This window comes from Cottoperca gobio, chromosome 12 (genome assembly GCF_900634415.1).
Source record: "Cottoperca gobio chromosome 12, fCotGob3.1, whole genome shotgun sequence".
Classification (NCBI taxonomy): domain Eukaryota; kingdom Metazoa; phylum Chordata; class Actinopteri; order Perciformes; family Bovichtidae; genus Cottoperca; species Cottoperca gobio.
The window spans coordinates 856,368-883,513 of record NC_041366.1 but is presented as its reverse complement, the minus strand read 5'-3'; the positions used below and the strand labels follow the sequence as shown (position 1 = coordinate 883,513).

Sequence of the window (27,146 nt, the reverse complement as noted above, 5' to 3'; positions counted from 1 at the left end):
TCTCTCGCGCCCGCTCAACATACTACTCTCTGGCTCCGGAAACCCAAAAACACTCTTTTCTACAATAAACAAGCTCCTCAGCCCCCTGGACACCACCTCCCAGTCATTCACAGTCGACAACTGCACCTCTTTCCTCTCATTTTTCCAAAGGAAAGTAGACGACATCTACAGCAGCTTAACCACCACCTCACCTGCTCCCCCTCAAACCACCTGTCCCCCCTTATCCTGCCAGCCCCTGTTCAGTTCTCCCCAGTCTCCCCTACTGACCTCTCTGAACTCCTCACAGGAATGAAAACTGCCACCTGCACTCTGGACCCCATCCCCTCCAGATTTGTCAAGGCCTGCCTTCCTGCCCTCTCACCAGTTATCGCTACAACAATAAACTCCTCCCGGTCAACGGCATTGTCCCAACATCCCTTAAAATCGCCGCTGTCACCCCAATCCTGAAAAAACCTGGTCTCAACCCTGACACCCCAAATAAGTTCGGACCAATCTCCAACGTACCCTTTCTGTCCAAAGTTCTGGAACGCGCTGTAGCCTCTCAACTTAAACATCACCTATCTGCCAATAACCTGTACGAAACATTCCAATCCGGAATCCGCTCCAACCACAGTACTGAAACAACACTCCTCAAAATCACCACCAACCTTCTCCTCTCTTCTGATGCCGGAAACCACAATATTCTTGTTCTCCTCAAGCTCAGTGCAGCCTTTGACACCATCAATCACTCCATCCTCCACACCCGACTGGAAACCACCATCAACATCACCGGCACTGCCCTCTCTTGGTTCAAATCATAACTGTCTGACAGGCACCAGTTCATCTCCATTAATAATTGCAAATCCCCCATCGCTTCCATCCCCCAAGGTGTCCCCCAAGGTTCAGTTCTCAGCCCCCTCCTCTTTATTCTGTACCTGTTTTCCCTTGGTCACATAATCCGCAGCCATGGCCTCAAATTCCACTGCTTTGCCGATGATATCCAGCTCCTCATATCCACCAAATCAATCACCACCACTACCCACTCTATCCTACAAACTGCATAATGGAAATAAAATCATGGCTACAAATCAATTTCCTAAAACTAAACTCTGAAAAATCCAAAATCATCATCATTGGACCAAAAACACCAAATCCACCCATAACCTCACCCTCGACATCGACTGTTTCCACCTCCCCTCACATCCAGAATCTTGACATCATCTTTGACCAACCCTCTCATTTGACAAATACACTAAACAGCTCACCAAGACAGCCTTCTCCCATCTGAAAAACATCGCCCGTCTCCGTCCATCCCTCTCCTCCACAGCTGCAGAAATCCTCATCAATGCCTTCATCACCTCCCGTCTGGACTACTGGACTACTGTAACAGCCTCCTCTATGGCTCACCCGCAAAAATCATCAATAAACTCCAATACATCCAGAACTCCGCTGCCCGTCTTCTCACCCACTCCCGGATCCGTGACCACATCACCCCCGTCCTCTACAAGCGCCACTGGCTCCCCATCCCCCAGAGAATCCAGTACAAGATCCTCCTCATGACCTACAAAGCCCTCCATAACCTGACCCCCCCCTCCTACCTGACTGACCTCCTCTACAGACACACTCCCTAGCGCAGCCTCCGCTCTGCTGCTGCTAACCTCCTGTCCCCCCAATCCGGACCAAGCTCTGATCCTGGGGAGACAGAGCCTTCTCCATCGCTGCTCCCACCCTCTGGAACTCTCTGCCTCAAACCATCAGAGACTCCTCCTCACTCACCACATTCAAATCATCACTTAAGACTCACCTGTTCAACACTGCCTTCAACCACTGACCGTCTCTTCTCCTTATCCTCTCTTCTTTTTTCGTTTGTTCGTTTATATATTTATCTTTGTGTCACTCATTCTGTCAAGCGTCTTTGAGTTTCTAGAAAAGCGCTATACTATTATTATATATCTGAATGAAAGCAACAATATATCTGAGTGTAAGCATACAGTTTGAGCAGAAGCAGAGCAAATATAAGCAGGGGGAAAGCATTACATAAACTCTTTCATTTTACATTCAGATTTTGTAATGCTTTCCCCAAAACCATGCCCTCACACTCAAATTGCCCCTGCTTGTGCTTAGATTTGCTCTGCTTCTGCTTTTTTGTAAATGGCGCTTTTTTTTCTATCTTTATCTCAAATTGAAAAACGCGCTCTTGGATAAAGATAGAAAAAAACCTCCATTTACAAACTCAGGATTCAAGAACAAAAAGACAAAAGAAACTCACAAAAACCAAGATAATCAGCAGAAATGTGAGCAGTGAACACAAGAAGACAAGAGAAAAAGGAGCAGCAGATTTTATTTTTAGATTGGTTACAGAGAAGAGTAAAGAGCGAGGGATCACATAGATAATCACAATGACAGAGTGACTCCTTTAATGTTTTCATAGACACGCCAGCAAAGTAGGCTGTCAGCAAATCAGATGACACACCGATGGAGTTTGCATCAAGAAAAGGAGGAGCCAGGACAATCTGATACCAACACACACACACAAACGCCCTCCTTCTGATCTCTGGTGACTTTAATCATGCCTCTCTTTCCACCACTCAGCCCACATTCAAACAGTATGTCATATGCCACACCAGATACAATAAAACACTGGACTTACTGTATGCCAACACCAAGGAGGCATACAGCTCATCACCTCTTCATCCCCTGGGTAGATCAGACCACAACCTGGTACACCTCCTACCTGTGTACAAACCCCTTGTGGTCAACTGAGTCTGAGGGGGCCTTGAAAGACTGTTTTGACTCTACTGCGTGGGATGTGCTCACAGATTCTCATGGGGAGGACATTAACAGCCTTACAAATTGTATCACGGACTATATACATTTTTGTGTGCGTACCCACGTACCCACCAGGACTGTACGATGTTTCCCAAACAACAAACCTTGGATGAATCCTGAGATAAAGGCTCTCCTCAAAGACAAAAAGAGGGCCTTTAGGTCAGGTAACAAGAAAGAGCTGAGGATTGTTCAGAGGGAGCTAAGGTGGAAGGTCAGAAAGGGAAAGAACACCTACAGGAAGAAGATCGAGGAGCAGAGGAATGTTAGCGGTGTCTTCAGAGGCCTGAAAACCATCTCTGGGTACAAGGAGCCAGACTCTCAGCCCAAGGGGGTCCTAAGTGGGTGAATGACTTGAACACTGTCTTCGATAGAGTTTATCAATCAGGCACCCCTCCCCCGGCTCATTCCCCCCTGCTGCAACCTCCATTGTTTTTATCACCGGGATACGACCCTGTCATCTCCACCCTACCCCTTCCTTCAACCCACTACCTTGCACTTTTTCCCTCAAAACCAACCAGGTGAGGAGTGAGGTCAGAATGTGTAAGGCAAGAAAGGCTGAGGGTCCAGGTGGCATAAGCTCAAGGCTCCTCAAATCCTGTGCCGACCAACTGTGTGGGATTGTGGTGGTATTGCTCAACCTGAGCCTGAAGGAGGGTACCACAACTGTGGAAAACATATTGTGTGGTACCTGTGCCAAAGACCCCCCACGCCAAGGACTTCAACAGCTACAGGCCAGTGGCGTTGACATCGCAGCTGATGAAGACCGTGGAGAGGCTGGTCCTGGGCTATATTCAACCCCTTGTGAGACCATTGATGGACCCACTTCAGTTTGCTTACTATCAGGGTGAGATCAGAGAGATACCTCTCTCACCTGGAGAAGGATGAGGGTACTGTGAGAATCATGTTCTGTGATTTCTCCAGTGCCTTCAACATCATTCAACCCAGGCTGCTGGGGGACAAGCTGGAGCGCTCAGAGGTGGATCATCACCTCACCAGCTGGATTCTGGACTACCTCACCAACCGTCCACAGTACGTGAGGACCCGGGAGTGTCACTTGGACACGATTGTCTGCAGTACGGGGGCCCCACAGGGAACGGTTCTGGCACCGTTTCTCTTCATCCTCTACACTGCAGACTTCACCCACAACACAGCAAAATGTCACATGCAGAAGATCTCTGATGACTCTTCTATTGTCGACCTCATCTCTGATGGAGATGACAACGAGTACAGAGTGCTGACTTTGCCCTCTGGTGCCAGACAAACCCCATCCTGCTCAACACAGGGAAGACCAGGGAGGACCTCAGGAGGTGCCATCATTCTCCCCCAACTCCAGTGAACGTCCTTTTAAAATCTTACAAGTACCTGGGTGTTCACCTGAACAATAAACTGGACTGGTGAGATAACTCTGCTCTGTTTAAGAAGGGACAGACCAGGCTTTATCTGCTGATGAGACGGAGGTCTTTTGGAGTGCAGGGGGCACTCCTTAAGACCTTCTTTGACTCTGTTGGGGTATCAGCTATTTTTTTATTGAGTGGTTTGCTGGGGCAGCAGCATCTCGGCTGCTGACAGGAAGAGACTGAACAAACTGGTCAGCTCTGTTCACTTTTTATAATTTGTGCAATTATCACTGCCATGTGCAATAATCACTTTTACAACTTTTTATCAACCACTTTGTACTTATACTACTCTATTTTATTCTATTGAATTATTGTGTAATTACACTTTACTTTCTTGTTCTTTTGCTGTAACAAGGTACATTTCCCCGCTGTGGGACAAATAAGGGATTTCTGATTCTGATTCTGATATATATACGCCAATGCAGACAAAGCACTATATGGATTTGTACCATATTTTCTGTCAATCTTTATTAATTAATTTTCTTTTTCAGCACGGTGTAATTGTTGAAAAAAAGGTAAACTGTATTGGATATTTCATCCAATTTACAAACTTTTTATTTTTCTTCAATGTACAGTCAAACTGGCTATTATGATTAATGTAGCTATTTACAGGCTAACAGGAAGGTTATTATATCATGTTACTCTTCTGTTTGTGTCTGATGCCGTTACCTAATTTTATATTTTTAGCGTTTGTGTGAACAAGTTGGTATGGCTGATGGCTCCATCAGCTGCCATGGAAAGAGAAACCAGATGGTGCCATCTGATAATCTCTCACCTTTGAACCCAGAAAACCTCGGTGGCGCCATCTAATAAAAACTTTATAAAGTCACGTTAATAAAAATCTTTATGGAGTCAGATTCATTAAACTCAATCCATCTCGTCCATTTTAAACTTCATACAGCTCAAAGTAAATGATCTAAAGCTGGAAAGACAGAACGGCTTATAAATTTAAGAAATGTTTGAAAGATCATCTGAAACCTGAGAAAGAATCAAAACTACATGGTTTAGTAAAGTTTTAGTAAAGGTTTAGTAAAATCCTCTTGTTCTCCGTCTTCCCCAGTTAGACACATATCAGCTTTAGAAATGTTTAGTTCAGCCTAGCACAAAGACTGGTGGCAGTGGGAAATTGCTTTATTGGTTATGTTATTTGGTTGTTAATTAGGTTTTATAAATGATTTTATACATTGTTTACACATTTTATTTTTATTTTATTTTATTATTTATTGTTTTATTGTCATATGCTTTTTAAAACAATTAATTGAATCAAACTCACATTTTTATGAAAAATCAATTGTTCTAAATATATTTATTGTGTATTTATTTAGATATACTTATTCAATTGATTTATCCATCCATCCATCGTCTACCGCTTATCCGGGATCGGGTCGCGGGGGCAGCAGCTCCAGTAAGGAACCCCAATCTTCCCTTCTCCGGGCCGGATCCCGAGGCGTTCCCAGGCCCGTGAGGAGATATAATCTCTCCACCGAGTCCTGGGTCTTCCCCGGGATCTCCTCCCAGCTGGACGTGTCTGGAACACCTCCCTAGGGAGGCATCCTTACTAGATGCCCGAACCACCTCAACTGGCTCCTTTCAACGTAAAGGAGCAGCAGCTCTACTCCGAGTCTCTCACGGATGGCTGAGCTTCTCACCCTATCTCTAAGGGAGACGGCAGCCACCCGTCTGAGAAAACCCATTTCGGCCGCTTGTACCCGTGATCTCGTTCTTTCGGTCATGACCCAGCCTTCATGACCATAGGTGAGGGTATGAACGACGATCGACCGGTATATTGAGAGCTTCGCCTTCTGGCTCAGCTCTCTTTTCATCACAACGGTGCGGTAAAGTGACTGTAATACCGCCCCCGCTGCTCCGATTCTCCGACCAATCTCTCGCTCCATCGTCCCCTCACTTGCGAACAAGACCCCGAGGTACTTGAACTCCTTCACTTGGGGTAAAGGCTCATTCCCTACCCGGAGTAGGCAATCCACCGGTTTCCTGCTGAGAGCCATGGGCTCAGATTTTGAGGTGCTGATCCTCATCCCAACCGCTTTACACTCGGCTGCGAACCGATCCAGTGACTGTTGAAGGTCACAGACCGATAATGCCATAAGGACCACATCATCTGCAAAGAGCAGCGATGAGATCCTCAGGTCACCGAACTGCAACCCCTCTCCTCCACGACTACGCCTCGATATCCTATCCATGAAAATCACAAACAGGAATGGTGATAAATCACAGCCCTTGCGGAGGCCAACATACACTGGAAACGAGTCCGACTTACTGCCGAGTATCCGGACACAACTCTCGCTTTGGGCGTACAGGGATTGGATGGCCCTCAAAAGTGACCCCCTCACCCCATACTCCCGCAGCACCTCCCACAGTATCACCCGGGGGACCCGGTCATACGCCTTCTCCAGATCCACAAAACACATGTAGACCGGATGGGCGTACTCCCAGGCCCCCTCCAGGATCCTTGCAAGAGTGAAGAGTTGGTCCATTGTTCCACGACCAGGACGGAATCCGCATTGTTCCTCTTCAATCAGAGGTTCGACTACCGGCCGAACCCTCCTTTCCAGTACCTTGGAGTAGACTTTACCAGGGAGGCTGAGAAGTGTGATACCCCTCTCTTGTCCCCCTTTTTAAATAGGGGAACCACCACCCCGGTCTGCCAACCCCTAAGCACTGTCCCAGATTTCCACGCAATGTTGACGAGGCGTGTCAACCAAGACAGCCCCTCAACACCCAAAGCCTTCAGCATTTCTGGACGGATCTCATCAACCCCTGTGGCTTTGCCACTGTGGAGTTGTTTGACTACCTCAGTGACTTCCATCAGGGAAATTGACGATGATCCCCCATCAGCTTCTAGCTCTGCCTCTACCAGAGGGCGTGTTAGTCGGATTCAGGAGTTCCTCAAAGTGCTCCTTCCACTGGCCGATAACCTTCTCAGTCGAAGTCAGCACGGTCCCACCCTTGCTGTACACAGCTTGGATGGTTCCTCGCTTCCCCCTCCTGAGGTGCCGGATGGTTTTCCAGAAGCACCTTGGTGCCGACCGAAAGTCCTTCTCCATAGCTTCTCCGAACTTCTCCCACACCCGCTGCTTTGCCTCTGACACGGCAGAGGCTGCCGCCCTTCTAGTCCTTCGGTACCCTGCAACTGTTTCCGGAGTCCTCCTGGATAACATAACCCGGAAGGACTCCTTCTTCAGTCGGACGGCTTCCCTGACCACCAGGGTCCACCACGGTGTTCGAGGGTTACCGCCCCTTGAGGCACCTAAGACCTTGAGACCACAGCTCATCACCGCAGCTTCAGCAATAGAGGTTTTGAACATTGCCCACGTTCAATGCCCCCATCCTCCACAGGGATGTCTGAAAAGCTCCGCCGGAGGTATGAGTTAACCTTTTAACACCGAATGTGTCGGCGACGACACATTTTGCAAGCAAAACTTTGGATTACCGTAATTATGTCAAAGTTTGCACAATCAACGGTTTCTGAAAGCCGAGACTCTGTGCTTTACAGCATATATCGACTCATTACGGTAACTTCACTTACGGCCCTCCGGAAGCCCGCGAAACAGTGCCTTTGTTCTGAGCGAATACATGCACAGCGCTGGAGAGACACAAACAACACAGCGGAGAAATAGAGCCAGAAAACAGTGGATTTAATTCAAATGGAAGCAAGACGGTATGTAAATCAACACTTGTATAGCGTGGTGACTTGTTTAGAACAGTGTACCAAGTCTGTAAGATTGTACTAGGTGTGTAATTGTACTTTATATGCATAAATGTGTGCGTCTTCTTCAAGTAGCCTGCGTCCTAGCAGAGACTGTGTGCAAGCTTTAGCTGGAGTGGAGGTGTCACCAGAGATCACGAGGTGTCACCAGAGATCACGTTCAGGCCTGTAGATGGAGCTGTGGGGATGCTGGATGATCTGGTGATGCTGTCAGACACAGAAGCCCCTCACCACATCACACCACAAGATGGCAGACTGAGGCAGAGCCCGATTATGGAGTCCCTCAACCACCCCAGGTGTCCAACCCCCTCTCGATATGGGAAACCCAGCACCAGGTGACATTTATTCCCACTTAGATGTTGCAGTTTTTAAACTCCTCTCTGAATACACAAACAAGAATGCAATCAAAATCCTGGAGAGAGGGAGAAAGTTCATCTGGACTGAAATAACTCCAGAAGAAATGAAGAAGTTCATAGGCATGTTGCTGTACATGTCAGTTTTGGACCTGCACAAAGATGAGCAACGTTTGGTGTAAGCAAACCATTTTCCATGTGTCATTCCCTGCCACTGTCATGTCCCCAGACTGTACAGGACAGTTCATGGCCATTTGATCTAATCTTCATATGTGTGACCCAGAGAAAACAGGAGCAACAGGAACAGTCACTGGCAGTACCACCAAGACCTCTGCATGTGAAGGGACACTCAGAGAGGAGAGAATTACCCTGTGTGGGGAAAAACGCCTGGACATATTTTCCATTTTATGGCCTGTTTTTGCAGATGTAAGAGTAAAAGACTCAACACTTTTACTGGATATAGTTGTATACATTTCAAACTTCAAATGTAACATGTTAAATCTCTTATTTATGTACAATTGCAGTGTTTTTTGTTCACTAAACCACGAAACTCAAATTCCGCTTTTGTGTTTCTCTTCATTTTAAACTGTTATTACACTCTCATAACATACAATAAATTGTAAATGACTGCCAGATATGGAAAGTTCCAGGTATTGTTGGAAAATGGGCAAAAGCACTTACTCACAGGACATTTTCTGACCTTTTTTATAGTCAAAATAAGCAAAAATGTCCATGCGAAAATGTTGAGGCTTTTTTGGCTTAGGTGTTAAAGGGTTAAAGATCCCCAGGACAGGGGCTTCCTCCAGACGTTCCCAGTTCACCCGCACTACCCGTTTGGGTTTACCAGGTCTGTCCAGAGTCTTCCCCCACCCCTTGATCCAACTCACCACCAGATGGTGATCAGTCGACAGCTCCGCCTCTCTCTTCACCCGAGTGTCCAAAACATGCGGCCTCAGATCAGATGATACGATTACAAAATCGATCATTGACCTTTGGCCTAGGGTGCTCTGGTACCACGTGCACTTATGAGCATCCTTATGTTCGAACATGGTGTTTGTTATGGCCATTCCATGACTAGCACAGAAGTCCAACAACAAACGACCGTTCGGGTCTTGATCAGGGAGGCCCTTCCTCCCAATCACGCCTCTCCAGGTGTCTCCATCGTTTCCCATGTGTGCATTGAAGTCTCCCAGCAAGACTACGGAGTCCAGACGGGGGCCCCGGGCTTCCTCCGGGCAGGGTCTCTCCTTTCCTTTCCCTTTTTTTCATGAAGTCGTTTTTGAACCATTCTTAGTCAGGCCCCTCGCCTGAGACCAATTTGCCCTTGGAGGCCCTACCAGGAGCACTAGGCTTCAGACAACACAGCTTTCAGGTTCATAGGGACACACAAACCTCTCCACCACGATAAGGTGATGGTTCCCAGAGAGGTTCAATTGATTTATATTCTTCATATATATTTTTATTTAGTTTATTTACTCAATTATACATGGATCTATTTATTTGGTATTATATTTTGTTATTTATTTTTTTATTATATGCAACATATTTAATATTTCCATTTAATATTTTTTTTTAAATTGCAATTTCTTCTTAAACTTTGCCCTCGGGACGCTCACAAGTATTAATTAACTGCTAACAATAAGTTAGTATCAGCGGTGTATGAGGAGAACTGTGTGTAAGGGTGGATGGGGGGCAGCTGTGATGAAAAGTGGGTGTGTAGTTTGAAATGCAAAGTACATGCGATTATCCTGCTGAAGGTCGGGGCTCCGGCTCCAGGGAGCTCCCGCTGGGATGAAGCATAGGAACACTTCAGGAGCCCGAGTCAAAGCAGTGTTTAAGCGGGAAGAGAGCCCTAACCTGAGCTGTAATCTGAGTGATGTATGGACTCGTATAATTGGACGGTGTGGAGTGTATGACATCGGCGGCTGACAGACTCCCTGTAGACTGATGAGAAGCTGCTTCCTCTCAGACACATTATTAAAATCACATCTTACACTGTTTATATTCATTACATCACATTTCATTTTAAAATGAGACATGTAGCAGGAGGCAGGAAATGAACAAAAATTACTACCTGACAAAATGATGACTGCAGGAAAAATAAAACTCCCCATCAAGTAAAACTGCCGGTGCAGTATTTCACCGTAAAAAGACTAGAAATCTAAATCAGCATTTGGAGGTTGATAACACCAATAATATTTACAATATTTGATGCCAGAAGTCCGTGTCTGCCCGTGTCTGCCCCGTGGTTTGTTTGTGTGTTTCAGTTTCATTTGCTACTTTGTATTTTTGATTCAGCTTTGTTTTGTGTTTCAGTTTCATTTGCTACTTTGTATTGTTGATTCAGCTTTGTTTTCTTAAAGGCTCACTTTTTGTTATAATACTGTCTGCTGAACTGTTTTTGGGTCCTCTCCTACACCACACCGTGACAAAAACACTATTGCTATTAATGAAATAATTGATTAATCCTTTCAGCTGTACTTGTATATACTATTTGGTAGTTTAATTATTAATCAATTAGGCCTGCCTCATATTTATACTCAACTACAATACTTGATTAGATGTACTTAGTTACATTCCACAACTGCCCAAGTAACCATATGTTTGCAGTACTGTTACTGTTCAATCACTTACCTGGGAGCACTCGGAGCTCGGCGTCCGTCCCTGTCCTTGTGCTGCCGGGGTTGTCGGCCAGACATCGGTACGTGGCTGAGTCTGGCGGCTGGACGCGACTGACCTGCAGTGAGCCGGACGGCAGCACAGCCAGGCGGGAGTCGGGGTCAAAGGTCAGCGGTAGGTCCTCCCGGTTCTTTTGCCAGCGGATGATGGGCGTTGGGTCGCCTGAGACCTCACAGCGCAGCAGGGCAGTGTCACCGAGGTATGAGGAAACTGATTCAGTGGGGATGACCACCTTCAACGGACCTGGAGGGAGTCCGGAGGGATAGGGGTTGTAAACAGAAAAATGTAGTATTGATATAACACTTAGTGTACATATAAATATTGTATTGATTTGTTGACTCCTGGCCTAAAGCTTCCTGTTTCCCCTTGAGCATTACTGTATTGTACTGTAATAAACAGTACTGTACTGAACTGAACTGTACTGTACTGTAATAAACTGTACTGTACTGAACTGTACTGTACTGTAATAAACTGTATTGTACTGAACTGAACTGTACTGTAATAAACAGTACTGTACTGAACTGAACTGTACTGTACTGTAATAAACTGTACTGTACTGAACTGTACTGTACTGTAATAAACTGTATTGTACTGAACTGAACTGTACTGTAATAAACAGTACTGTACTGAACTGAACTGTACTGTACTGTAATAAACTGTACTGTACTGAACTGTACTGTACTGTAATAAACTGTATTGTACTGAACTGAACTGTACTGTAATAAACAGTTCTATACTGTAATAAACTGTACTATACTGTACTGAACTGTACTGTACTGTAATAAACTGTACTGAACTGTACTGTAATAAACTACTGAATTGAACTGAACTGTACTGTACTGTACTGTAATAAACTGTACTGTACTGAGCTGAACTGTACTGTAATACACTGTACTGTACTGTAATAAACTGTACTGTACTGAACTGCACTGTAATAAACTGTACTGTACTGAACTGTACTGTAATAAACTGTACTGAACTGTACTGAACTGAACAGAACTGTACTGTAATAAACTGTACTGTACTGAAATAAACTGTACTGTACTGTACTGAAATAAACTGTACTGTACTGTACTGAACTGAACTGCACTGTACTGTAATAAACTGTACTGTACTGAACTGAACTGTACTGTACTGAAAATAACTGTAATGAACTGAACTGTACTGTAATAAACTGTACTGTACTGTAATACACTGTACTGAACTGAACTGTACTGTAATACACTGTACTGTACTGTAATAATCTGTACTATACTGTACTGAACTGAACTGTACTGAACTGAACTGTACTGTAATAAACTGTACTATAATACACTGTACTGAACTGAACTGTACTGTAATAAACTGTACTGTACTGAAATAAACTGTACTGTACTGTACTGTACTGAACAGAACTGCACTGTACTGTAATAAACTGTACTGTACTGAACTGAACTGTACTGTACTGAACTGAACTGTACTGAACTGAACTGTACTGTAATAAACTGTACTGTACTGTAATACACTGTACTGAACTGAACTGTACTGTAATACACTGTACTGTACTGTAATAATCTGTACTATACTGTACTGAACTGAACTGTACTGTACTGAAAAGAACTGTACTGAACTGAACTGTACTGTAATAAACTGTACTATAATACACTGTACTGAACTGAACTGTACTGTAATAAACTGTACTGTACTGAAATAAACTGTACTGTACTGTACTGAAATAAACTGTACTGTACTGTACTGAACTGAACTGCACTGTACTGTAATAAACTGTACTGTACTGAACTGAACTGTACTGTACTGAAAAGAACTGTAATGAACTGAACTGTACTGTAATAAACTGTACTGTACTGTAATACACTGTACTGTACTGTAATAATCTGTACTGTACTGTACTGAACTGAACTGTACTGTACTGAAAAGAACTGTACTGAACTGAACTGTATTGTAATAAACTGTACTGTACTGTAATACACTGTACTGAACTGAACTGTACTGTAATACACTGTACTGTACTGTAATAATCTGTACTAAACTGTACTGAACTGTACTGAACTGAACTGTACTGTAATAAACTGTACTATAATACACTGTACTGAACTGAACTGTACTGTAATAAACTGTACTGTACTGAAATAAACTGTACTGTACTGAAATAAACTGTACTGTACTGTACTGTACTGTACTGTACTGAACTGCACTGTACTGTAATAAACTGTACTGTACTGAACTGAACTGTACTGTACTGAAAAGAACTGTACTGAACTGAACTGTACTGTAATAAACTGTACTGTACTCTAATACACTGTACTGAACTGAACTGTACTGTAATACACTGTACTGTAATAATCTGTACTATACTGTACTGTACTGTAATAATCTGTACTATACTGTACTGAACTGAACTGTACTGAACTGAACTGTACTGTAATAAACTGTACTATAATACACTGTACTGAACTGAACTGTACTGTAATAAACTGTACTGTACTGAAATAAACTGTACTGTACTGAAATAAACTGTACTGTACTGAACTGAACTGTACTGTACTGAAAATAACTGTAATAAACTGAACTGTACTGTAATAAACTGTACTGTACTGTAATACACTGTACTGAACTGAACTGTACTGTAATACACTGTACTGTACTGTAATAATCTGTACTATACTGTACTGAACTGAACTGAACTGAACTGTACTGAACTGAACTGTACTGTAATAAACTGTACTATAATACACTGTAATGAACTGAACTGTACTGTAATAAACTGTACTGTACTGAAATAAACTGTACTGTACTGTACTGTACTGAACAGAACTGCACTGTACTGTAATAAACTGTACTGTACTGAACTGAACTGTACTGTACTGAAAATAACTGTACTGAACTGAACTGTACTGTAATACACTGTACTGTACTGTAATAATCTGTACTATACTGTACTGAACTGAACTGAACTGTACTGTACTGAAAAGAACTGTACTGAACTGAACTGTACTGTAATAAACTGTACTATAATACACTGTACTGAACTGAACTGTACTGTAATAAACTGTACTGTACTGAAATAAACTGTACTGTACTGTACTGAAATAAACTGTACTGTACTGTACTGAACTGAACTGCACTGTACTGTAATAAACTGTACTGTACTGAACTGAACTGTACTGTACTGAAAAGAACTGTAATGAACTGAACTGTACTGTAATAAACTGTACTGTACTGTAATACACTGTACTGAACTGTACTGTAATACACTGTACTGTACTGTAATAATCTGTACTGTACTGTACTGAACTGAACTGTACTGTACTGAAAAGAACTGTACTGAACTGAACTGTACTGTAATAAACTGTACTGTACTGTAATACACTGTACTGAACTGAACTGTACTGTAATACACTGTACTGTACTGTAATAATCTGTACTATACTGTACTGAACTGTACTGAACTGAACTGTACTGTAATAAACTGTACTATAATACACTGTACTGAACTGAACTGTACTGTAATAAACTGTACTGTACTGAAATAAACTGTACTGTACTGAAATAAACTGTACTGTACTGTACTGTACTGAACTGCACTGTACTGTAATAAACTGTACTGTACTGAACTGAACTGTACTGTACTGAAAAGAACTGTACTGAACTGAACTGTACTGTAATAAACTGTACTGTACTGTAATACACTGTACTGAACTGAACTGTACTGTAATACACTGTACTGTACTGTAATAATCTGTACTATACTGTACTGAACTGTACTGAACTGAACTGTACTGTAATAAACTGTACTATAATACACTGTACTGAACTGAACTGTACTGTAATAAACTGTACTGTACTGAAATAAACTGTACTGTACTGAAATAAACTGTACTGTACTGTACTGTACTGAACTGCACTGTACTGTAATAAACTGTACTGTACTGAACTGAACTGTACTGTACTGAAAAGAACTGTACTGAACTGAACTGTACTGTAATAAACTGTACTGTACTGTAATACACTGTACTGAACTGAACTGTACTGTAATACACTGTACTATAATAATCTGTACTATACTGTACTGTACTGTAATAATCTGTACTATACTGTACTGAACTGAACTGTACTGAACTGAACTGTACTGTAATAAACTGTACTATAATACACTGTACTGAACTGAACTGTACTGTAATAAACTGTACTGTACTGAAATAAACTGTACTGTACTGAAATAAACTGTACTGTACTGAACTGAACTGCACTGTACTGTAATAAACTGTACTGTACTGAACTGTACTGTACTGAAAATAACTGTACTGAACTGAACTGTACTGTACTGTAATACACTGTACTGAACTGAACTGTACTGTAATAAACTGTACTGTACTGAACTGTACTGTACTGAAAATAACTGTACTGAACTGAACTGTACTGTAATACACTGTACTGAACTGAACTGTACTGAACTGAACTATACTCTAATAAACTGTACTGTACTGTAATACACTGCACTGAACTGAACTGTACTGTAATACACTGTACTGCACTGTAATAAACTGTTCTGAACTTTACAGAACCACAGAGAACTGTACTACATGTAACTTTTCTGAACTGAGCTGAACTGTTGTTTAGTCTACTGTACTGAACTTAAGTACTATTGTTGCTTGTCTGTATATTGCCTATTGTTTTACAGGTTACTTGTACACCTACATCTACAAAAATATCACTGTTAGCAGTGCTGTTAGCTCTGCTGTTAGTACTGCTGTGTGTACTGCTGCTAGTGCTTCTGTGTCAGAAACAAAAGACACACAGTAGCAGCAGGGGTGAAGAAGAAGAAGTGAGCCAAGAGTAAAGGCTTTTTAGGTTGACAAGAAGAGAATTAAATAGACGTGGAAGTGGAAGAGGAAGAGAAGTGAGGCACAGCAGGAGAGTGGGACAGTGAAGACAGGCAGTGAATGTCCTGCTGTGTTTAGGACACACGCCGTTTCCTGCCTAATCCGATTGACTTCAACAACAAGCAGCCTGCAGGCCCATAATCACATGACCCTATTGATGACAGCCTCACTCTGCCCTCACACACGCCTGGTTATTCTATCAGAAGAAGCTCATGTGTTGCTATATTTCAATTTCAACAAGGCTGCTGGGGCCTCTGGGGAGATTAACTAGACCCTGCAGGAATGTCAGGAATTCATTGAGAGCTTCTTTTTTTTTTTCTGTGTTGATGTTATTCTTAACAGTTTAAATTGGTTTAAATATTAAATGAGGATAATTTCATGAAAGAATATATGAAATAATCTGTTATTCTGGCCTTTTGAACCCCGTGACAGCATTTGAACCTTTATGAGTTACTCCACTGATAATACATAATATTGTGAAGATTGTATTCATAACAAACTGTTTATCTGTCCCCCTGGTACTTCTGTGCAGCAAAGACAACAAGACTCTGGGAAATCACTACTTGCAGGTGGTAAGAAATATTTCCAGCATGTAGATTAGATCATTTTATTAATCTTCAAAGGGGGAATCAGTTTGGTCGCCCATATAACGTTATAAGATAAGACAAAACTAAAGTCCAACAGGTCACAGTGGACCACATTAGAGAGACGTACAGCAGTAGTAACACTAACACACGAACAAATAGTGTGGCTCAGGAGTTTGCCAACACTAATACACAATGTAAACAATGATATACAATCGATGTATCATGAATACGACTAAAAGTAGTTTTTTAATTTCTGTTTGTGTACAGATTAAATCAATGAGATGCAATTTGCTAATGTGTGAGCTTTGCACAATGCTTGCAATTTACCAGATAACAATCAACTGTTTCATTTTGTAGTTTCGTAAAAAAAAAAAATAAGGTTGATACAGCAGCTAAAGTCTTTCTAGCAACATTGATTCTACCCTTGATTTTATGAAGGACAACTGTGCACAGTATTGGGATGTTGCGTTTTTGTTTTGGCTATTACATGCCGTTATTAGAGCCAGTGGAGAGATGACAGGAAACAGGGAAGAGAGAGAGACAGCCAAACCGAGGATGTGGCAGCTAGTGTTTGGTGTCTCATCACCAAATTCGAAATGCTATCCTTTTCCTTTGTTTGTCATCTAGAGTGGTTATTGGCATAAATATGACATATTTGGAAATAAATGATTATTTGAATATAAAAATTTGTAGTGTATATTTATTAGTAGTTTTAAGTAGCGGTGGGCGATACTGCAAAATGTGGTATCGAGCCAGTATTGCCGATTCCGATACTTTTTTGAAAGGTCTCTGCCAGTGACTTCTGTCTCTCCACTTACTTTGCAGATCGGAGTTCTCTTTTGGGTGTTATTAGACGTTTGTATAAATGTGTGGTGCTGCCACAGTACCTTATTTGTTTTCTGCAAACATCGCAGCTTGTAATATTTTGGTCTGCAGCAGTAAAATAACACCAAACGGCGCACCTCTTCTTCTCTGCAATCATGCAACCAGCATAGCCCTGTTGAGTGACGTGACTGCACGCCGGCAACACTCACAGTATAGCAGGGGGGATGGGGGCAGAGTGAGCATGAGCGATGTAAGTGAGAGGAGCAGTGTTTGCACATGCACAACCACGATGATTTAACGGGAGTTGTGTACTGAACTTAGAGAAGAGAAAATTAAACTTAAGTATCGATCTCGTCACATAAGTATTGATCAATACCGATACCAACGTTGGTATCGATACATCGTTATTTTAGATCGATCCGCCCACCACTAGTTTGAAGCTGCTTAGAGCTAATGTTAGGAAGTTAAACAGGTCATAACTCCCTCCTTATATTGCTGTGGAAACATCTCCTTCAAACTACTGCATTTATTCAAGTTTCTCACAAAAATGTTATTTGACAAGATTACATGGAAAACATTATAGTTAAATACTCTATTTTACTGAACAGAGCTTGAACGGATCGTACTGTAACTCAATGCAAACTCCGTTAACATTAGCTGTTAGCCCCATTGTTTAGCAAAGCAGGTCTGTGGTGACCGCGGCTGTGAACAGAGTAATATTAACTAGCTTTCTTCCTGCACATTGAAGCATTATCAGGGACTAGAACTACAAAAACTTTAAAGCCGATCTCCTGCAGATGTTTTTACTGAATATTGGCCGATAGCGATTGGCAAACGATCAATCGGGACATCTATAGATCAAACCCTAAATCTACTACTATTTCTGTAGACTTTATCACATTTAAAATTATATTTTGGAGAAAGAACACTGCAGTTTGCTTTGTGTAAAACAGTTTTGAATAAGTTTCAAAATCCAAAGAGTCTGACATTTCTGTCAGCACATGAATCCTCAGGAGGACTTTCCTTCAAGGGAAGAAACAGATAAAAGGTCTTTGTTTGTTTTTTTGTTATTTTGTTTTCATGCTGGTTTGAATGGAATTCTGCTTCCTCTGTTTTACCTCGACATACAAACACAAACACAAACTTTATGTCTGACACAAACACACAAACTTTCACTTCCTGTTCTGTAACATTAGAAACGCTTCAGTTTGACTCTTCGCCGCTGGATGCAGGTTTGTACGTCTTCAAGGCTACGAGGACATGAGCCGCTGTGACATCACACAGATCAGAGGCGACGGGAACGCTGGTGTGAATTTGGAATGTGTGTGTTATATAAGTTCTGCTGCTGTCTGTTCCTGTGTGGATCACACTGCTGCCTGCAGCTGCATACACACATACACACTCACATGAAACACAGACGTGTGTTTTTGTCACTTGTGAGGACACTATATTGACTAAGGTTTCATGCCCGGAGGCTTAAGTTACAGAGTAAAACGTCTTACCAAGTCCTCTCGTCTTTTCTTGATTTTATTAGTCATATGCCTCATTCTTTCTACGTTTTAGATACTGACACTCCTTTTTAGTAGAGGATTTCAGAAACAAGCAACACTGACCTTGAAGCAGGTGGAGTACACACAAACAGATTTGTAGTTTTTAGTTATTTTATGAATCTGAGTTGCATCATGTTTCTTTTTCATTGATAGAACGTGTTGCCTGGATTTATTAAAACTGATTTCAAAGTGGAGAAGATAGTTTACAGTGATCTTCAGTCAGAGAGAAATTCTGATTCCACAGAATGACAAAAAAAACAAGATGAAGGACAATCAGGGAGGAAGAGACGGAAATAAATGGATCATCAGGATGGGAGGAGGAGGAAAGGAGAGGATGAAATTAAATCAACATCAAGGAGGAAGGTCTGATGAAGAAGAAAGAAGAAACTTTGACGCTGAACTTTATTTTAATTCCATGAGGACAGAAGCTGGTGTCTCTTTGTTGTTTTGATCCTCATTAGACAAACGGACCAACATCACTCAGACTGACACGAACATAAAAATCACAGCAACAGGTGAGGGCAGCAGAGGGATTTGGGCATGCTCCTACTCTGAATCGTCGACTTGGGAACGATTATTATCTGCTTCTGTGGGTCAAAACCTGCTCTTCCTCACCTTCGTAATTGGGATTTGTCAAAATCCTCTGAGAGTGAACAGTTTATTGGGGTGGACGGACTGAAGGCCTCTCTGTCTCTCCGCAGTGAGCTTCAGCAGGGAGTTTAAAGATGAGAGTTTGTGTTTGGAGTGGTTGGGAAATAGCACTATCAGGTAAAGACACCTCAGTTTGAGATGAGATTATTACATTAACACAGAAATATTCCTTTATTGAACGATTATTTATATAACGATTGAAATGATAACAGCCAACATTAATCCTGCACTCATTTTCACTGATAACCTAAAAACACCAAATATAGTACACTGAAAATAATGTTAATGTTAAGTAATAATGTTACAGTGAACCTTTCTGTACATATAAAGCATGCTTATGGTTTTGTTGTGGATCCCTCTCTCATCTTCAGTAGGATTGATAAAATTAGATGAATTCATGTTTGGACACATTGACCATCACTATCGCATCAGCCACTTTTAGATACTCTGAGAGCATATGGAAGGATTAAAACAGCTTTAAATGATTTGGAAGACATGACATTCCCAAGCCTTACCAGGTTGAACCTCCGGCCTGTTCCAGGCCTCCTAAACACGAGGCTGTGACTGGCCTTGTAGCAGTCAGTGTCACAGTCTGCTCCATTACTTCTTACCTCATCCCGGTATTTTTCCACACCCCGTCTCCTCCTCACCTCATCAGCCAGCCACTCCCACCTCATCAACTCACCTTAGGCTCAGGCTGCTAACAATTTGCAATCAAGCCCTTATTTAACGCTGAGGAGTCGACCGTCACGCTGGCGTGATCAGATCACATGACCTGTTCAAGCCGGCGCCGCATAAAATCAACAGTCCATCCAATATTGCCAGCTGCTTCTGTCGAAAGTACTTGCTTGAAACTCTATGCCAGTCTTTGTTTCATGCAAATAGACCCAGTAAAAATGGAGATACGATGATATAAAGTTGATGCAATTTATTTTTCGTACGCTCGAAAGTATGAGAAATGGAATGTGGCGGCCATTACATATTATACATTTTTGGTGTATTTTGTTATTTTCCGAAACGGAAAATAATGCTGGAAACTGTAGATCCTGCTCAACAGGCAACATTTACCAGGGAGGGGGTGGGGTAATCGAGTAAACGGAGTGATACGAAGCGATAGGAAGCGAGAAGAAGGGAGACGAAGGGAGACGAAGGTAGACGGTGATTGAAGGAGAGTGACAGAGAAACAATTGAGAATTGAGAGATAGTTAAATAGATTTAGTATTGGTCCAAATACAAGATAAAACTGCACATTATAGAGTGGCCTTTTATTGTTACCAGCCTAAGGCACACCTGTGCAATAATCATGCTGTCTAATCAGCATCTTGATGTGCCACACCTGTGAGGTAGATGGATTATCTCGGCCAAGGAGAAGTGCTCACTAACAGATTTAAACACATTTGCGAACAATATTTGAGATAAATGGGCCTTTTGTGTACATAGAAAAAGTCTTAGATCTTTGATTTAAGCTCATGAAAGAAGAACTTTGAGGAATGAGGGGAAAACGTCTGTTTGTTGATAACATTTGTATATAGGTTCATGCTACCTCAATCAAACTTTTACATTATCATAGTGACATCCCATGTTTATATTTCCAGCATGTTTGTGTCAAAATCTGTTTTTAAATATTTTGTGTGGTTTTGGATCCAACATGTTCATATAGTATGTCAAAAATAAAAAAATAACTATCAGGTTATATAGTGCTGAAAAAACAAACATTGACATGCTAAACATTTCTTAATGGGGTATAGTAAGGCAGAATCAAAAGTATGCGAAAACGGCTAAGTTAGCCCAGGGCACCAAAGGGTTAAGCCTCTCCCAGTCACTCACGTTGTTCGATGTTATGCCAGACTCTCCAGTGATAACCCTCGTATTTCCTATTACCGACCCTGCCTGTCTCCAACCTACCCGCCTCGTCGAATCCTCGGAATATTCACAGGCTTCTGTCCCTGACCTCAAGCTTGGCTTCCACATCTCCGACTTCGGGTTATGTGTGTCTGAGTGAAATCCGCCCTCGCCACATTCATCAACTCCAGGGCTAATGTTAGCCTCATGGATGAGGACCTCGCCTTGCAGCTGGGGATTGTCCGGGTTCCTCTGCCAGTCCCTGTTCCTGCCAGTGCCCTGGATGGTCACCTCCTGGGGACCGTCACTCACCAGACCACGCCGGTTCAGATGCTGCTGTCTGGCAACTACCACGAGACCATCCAGTTTCACATCCTATAGTCTCCTCATCTTCCGTTGATTCTGGGCTACCCCTGGCTCCGCTGCCACAACTCCAACATTGACAGGATGACAGGGGCCATTCTGGGGTGGAACCCTGCCTGCCACAATCGGATTTATCGGGGGTGCCAGTTGACTTCCAGGAGGTATTCAGCAAGGCAAGGCCCGGGCCACGTCACCATCCTTACGACAGTGCCATTGAGCTACAACCCAGCATGTCCCTTCCTCGTGGTCACCTCCGCTTTCGAGTCATTGCGGGGGGTTATGCAAAGCCTACCACTTTGTTCGGATCAGAGAGGGAGACGAGTGGAAGACGGCTTTTAACACCGCTTCTGGACATTATGAATACAAACGTGCCAGTGGTATTCCAGGTGCTGATAAATTACATTCTAAGAGACATGTTGAACAAGCAGGTGTTTGTATACCTGGACAACATCTTGATCTTCTCCTGTACCATAGGGGAACATGTGCATCATGTCTAGGCCGTCGTGGGACAGGGGAGCATGCAAACTGACCCTTTCAAAGTCATCCGTGGCTAATGCACGGTGGCTGCCCCACTCATTGCTCTCACCTCTTCAAAGGTGTTGTTGCAGTGGTCTCCCTCAGCTGAGTAGGCTTTCCAGAATCCCAGGTTGCGGTTCACCTCTGCTCCCAATCTTTGAAATCAGCTGATCGATGTGTGTTGTTTTTCGTTTATCCTCAGAAAATGTGTATTTGCCATGCATGTAGCTCTGATACCATGATTTCAAAATGGAGAGTGGCCTCTAAGCTATCGATTGACACCTCATTTGAGCCAATTGGAGCTTCCATGCCATATCTACAGCCTTCAATAGCCAATGAGTGTCAACTTGATAAGGAAGTGCCAGCCCCTATTATTTTGTTTACAGACCGAGCCAATAGCAACCGAGTCGCTAGATGACAGGGGTTTCGTGTAGCCAATGAAATTCTGAGAATTTAGATATACCCCTTCAATAGTTTTATTTTTACAAATGTCTTTTTTTTATTCTATTCAAGTTCAGAAAAAAATACAAAAAAAGCACAAAAATATTACAGAAAATGTGTTTATACTTCACTTACTCTGTGTCATTACTACTGACAGGGAATATGAGTATGTAATAGTTATTTATGAGCAATACAAATATTTGTTTATCGATAAATATTATAATATCTCCAAATTGCACAGTTTGGAAACGCCTGGTGTTACTCTTCGAAAAAATATTTTTAAAACACCAACTTTGTTTAAAAGTGTCTATGTATCCTATATGTTTATAAAACCAAAACTCGAGCAAGAGTCTTGCTCTGATGTTGCACAGCCACACTGCTTTCGCCTCCTGCCCTTCTCTGTTTTCCATTCTGTTCTTTCTGTTTATGTAGATGGCCTTTTTGGCTTCTCCTGAGAGGAAGTTTAGGAGCTGCGATTTTTCTTTGTTATCTTTTTTGTAGGCAGCTCCCATGATAAAGACACTCTCAGTAAAATTAACATCAAAGAGACTAAAAACCAATGTTAAAAGAGAGAAGAAACTCTTACACTCAGTGAAAATGTGGAAGACAGTCTCACGTAGATTACAAAACGGACAATTATCAACAGCAGGATTAATAACAGACGGGTCTGCTGGGTCTGGAACGGTCTTGGAAATATTACAATATCTCCATATGCACAGCCTGGTGTTACTCTTAGAAAAGCCTGTCTAATAAGTTTCTGTGCCTTTGTTCTGAAATTTTAACCTGAACTTGGTAATACTTGATGCTATTTTCCTATTGTATTTTCCAGCTCTTACCTACCAGCTATAGACATCTTCAGGCATCTTTTTCAACAAAAGAATTAGGACAAAGTTTATTTTCTTCAAATTCAGTATATTCAGAGCACTATTACTCAATGCCAGAAGCACTTGGAGTAATTCTGAATTACTTTTCAAGAAAAATAAGAGGGTTATCTTTTGAATGAGACCAAAACCATGCATGTGGTGCAAATGGTTGAAGCTTTTAATTCATATTTTAATGTAACTCTGGGATCTGGGATTTCACATTATGTGTCTGCTTGTGTGTTTAAATTGTTAAAATGTCAGCTCAGATTTGATACAGTACAACTCATACCAAAAGAACAACAGGGAACTTGTGTTGGACAAACCAACATGTCCAGGCCCTCATTAGTATTTGGTGAGACAAGGCCATTTAGAGGGAGGTGCTCTGATGTCCCCCGTTACCCATAGATATACAACATTCTGTGATATTACATCCCTATTCTGCAGTACAATGGTTTGTCTTTGATTTGTCTACCATGAAACAACCAAGAAAAGTAGTTTTATGCACAAATGTGTGAAAAATATGTATGACTTTCATTGTTAGCTTGCACGATTGTGCAGCAATATTTTCTCATATTATATATTTTTTCTGAGATTTGATCACAATTAGTGGTGGTGATGTCCTACTGGTATGCCTCCCAAACAGAACACCAGAAGGTTGTGAGTTCAATACTAGGGCTTCCACCATTGTGCCCCTGAGCAAGGTACTTAACCCTGAGTTGCTCCAGGGAGACTGTCCTTGTAGTTAGTTCACTGTAAGTTTCTCTGGATAAGTGTGGCTGCTAAATGACCTGTAATGTAAAGATAACAGTATAGACCATATTGGGGGACTTTGTTTTTTTCTGTCTTTAACCAACACTTTGAGACCCATTTGGACTCATATTTGACTCAATATTGAAAATTCCTGGCCTCTCAGACATGGTCTCTGTCTCAATTTAAGTGTTAATTTAAATCTAATCTAGACTAGAGGCCAGGTTAAGGAATTAAACTACTGCATTAGAGTAAGGTTAGATTACAGTGGAAGAGGTAAACCCCAAAACCAAACTTAATTTGTTACAATCTTTGGCTAATTGATGATCTAAATGATGCAATGTTCGATTAGCCTCAGATTTCTCTTTCACTACATATTCATTTCCCCCCTGAAAATGTAATAATTGTTTGAATTTTGAACATGAAGCTGTTATAGAGTATAATGCTCTACAGTGTAGACAGTGCACACTGTTAGTGATGGTGATTCACTTAAGCCTATGTGGCTCTTTGTGTATTAATGTCTTCCATAAACAGTATTGATCTGAAGCCACACTCCACTTACTAAATTACATTACAGGTGGATTACTTTGGTTATTTTACTGGTGAACAGTTAAATAAAGGGAGGAAGCAGAGCAATAGTGTGCGTGTGTGCGTGCGTTCGTTTGTGTGTGCATGCATGCGTGTGTGCTAGTCGCCACGGTAAGTGCCAAGGACAGGTCAAGGTGTCATGGAAACATTAATCTGGATGAGGAACTCTCTTATCCTTCCTTCCCGCACTCTTTTTGTTTCCTCCTCTTTTCTCTTCTTCTTAGGAGGCCTTGTTGGCTAAAACCCAGCATGTGTACCTTGAGTTAAGATAATTTTGTCTTAAAAATTATATTTTTGGATTATATAGCCAAGTGGAAGCAAAATGGTTAAATCCAGAAATTAAAAGGACCTAAGGTTTAGCCCTGTGGAACACTGCATCCGATTTGTGAAGAGGTGAAGTTCATTATTATTTTAAGAGCAAGTTTGATTTGATTTAAATGGAAGAACTGAACCGATTTAGGGCTGAACCATAGACATTGGCTATGACCTGCAGACAGTTAAAAAATATCAAGTGATCTAAAAGTTGTGCTAAGATACAACCATAAATAAGTGATAAGTTGCCTGTATGTGATGTTAGCTAAGCATATTTTGTGTGTTGAAATATAATAGAGCTGTCACTTACCGGCCACAGTGACCCTGGCACTTCGGCTAACAATGCTCCCCAGTCCGTCCAGTGTGGCGAGGCACTGGTAATCGCCCTCATCAGGTCGGTGGTGCCGCGAGTGTACAACATTCTGCACCAGCAGCGAGCCGTTCGCCAGCTGCTGCCGCCGCTCGTCCACCACTGCACTCAGCAGCACGCCATCCTTACGCCATGTGATGATGAGAGGTCCTGCCACTGAATTGGACTGGGCCTGGCAGTCAAGCTGCAGCACCCCCCCTCGCACCGTCACCGTATCCTGAGGGTCCTGGGTGAAAGTGAAATCCACGAAACCTCCGAGACTCGAGGAGGAGGAGGAATACGAGGAGGCATCTGAGGCTGTAGGAGGAGAGGAGATAAGGCAGAGTTTGATTGAAGCACAAAAACATGATATCACTCATAGGACAGTTTGTTCTTAATGCAAACGTTCTCCATTACACAACAGAGCAAATAAAGGTTGTTGGTTAGTTGGTTCATGGTTCATAACAGAGATGAGATACAACACAATGTCCAGAGGGCAGTATGCCACATTCAATATAAGATGCAATAAATCCAAACAAAGTAAATAAATCAGTTAGTCTGGAGGTAAAGAAACATCTCATCACACAAAATCAAAAGCGATCATCACATCTGGGCAACACGGGCACCTGCCGCAGGGCCCGAGGCCAGCGAGGGGCCCAGAAGCCCCCCAACAAGTTGTTCTTTATCAGCAAATGTAACTAAAGTTACAGCACCACATCCTGCTACAGGCTTTGTATGAACATAAAGTGACTTTAAGCATCATAATGAATATTCTGATAATAACAATGGATGAAATGACCTGTATAAACTCTGTGTAAGGAAAAAATCTGAACTCTTTAAAAAGCCCCACTGTACACTACCCGGTCAGCACCAAACAACGGGCTGAGAAAGTTAGTAATTAGGCAGAGCTTGTCCCCAAGTGGAGAAAAAAAGATATATTTAAATATAAATCTTTTTAAGAGCTCATCTTTTCCAACATGAACCAGAACATGTCACAATGGAATAAACCCTATTTTTCAGCAGCAGCATGCGAGGAAGGACTACAAGCTGTGTTTATTTTCTCATGCTTTTATCTACTTATTCAGTTATTCAGGTTTTGCCTGATGTATTCATTCATATTTATAATTAGTTTTGTCTCATCACAGCAGAAAACATGAATGAGTTTAACCTCTGACCTGCAGGACTTTGCTCTGCAGAATAACTCACCATCTCTACCAAAGCCAACCAACTTGTTATAGTTGTTTTTATATTTGATTTGATCTTGTGACAGGCTCTTACGGCGGCAGCTTCTCCTCTAATTATTGATGCACACGCTGCTAAAAAGCCTTTCATCCTGATCAGACAGGCAGTTTGTTCGGTCAAAGCCACCGTTAAGCATCTGTGTGTGTCCTGGAAAGTGTGAACAGAGGCTGTGAACAAACTGAAGTCACTTCATTACGCCACAAAGTCGACATTGAAGCGCAGCAGATGTTCTTTTTTTCTTTTTGATTTTACTGACGTTCCTTTTATACCCTCACACAGCTTCAGTTTCTCCTGCAGGAAAACAGACAAACATCAGCTAAAACTAAATACTCTGGATCTGTTCCCAACTGGGCCGAAAACACAAATAGAAAACTATAAAAAAAAACATGACAAATAAAAGTAATTTCTCATGGATGGCTGGGT

At 42.1% G+C, this 27,146-nt stretch overlaps 1 protein-coding gene across 1 annotated transcript in view; it reads right to left on the bottom strand.

Annotated features, from left to right (window-relative positions):
- Positions 1 to 27,146, bottom strand: part of dcc (DCC netrin 1 receptor) — a 279,414-nt gene that overhangs the window by 187,248 nt on the left and 65,020 nt on the right. The window contains exons 2-3 of the mRNA XM_029444368.1: positions 25,443 to 25,799; positions 10,920 to 11,207 (exon numbers count right to left, since the gene is read on the bottom strand). Coding sequence (XP_029300228.1) covers positions 10,920 to 11,207; positions 25,443 to 25,799 — 645 coding nt within the window. The remainder of the gene's footprint in view (positions 1 to 10,919; positions 11,208 to 25,442; positions 25,800 to 27,146) is intronic.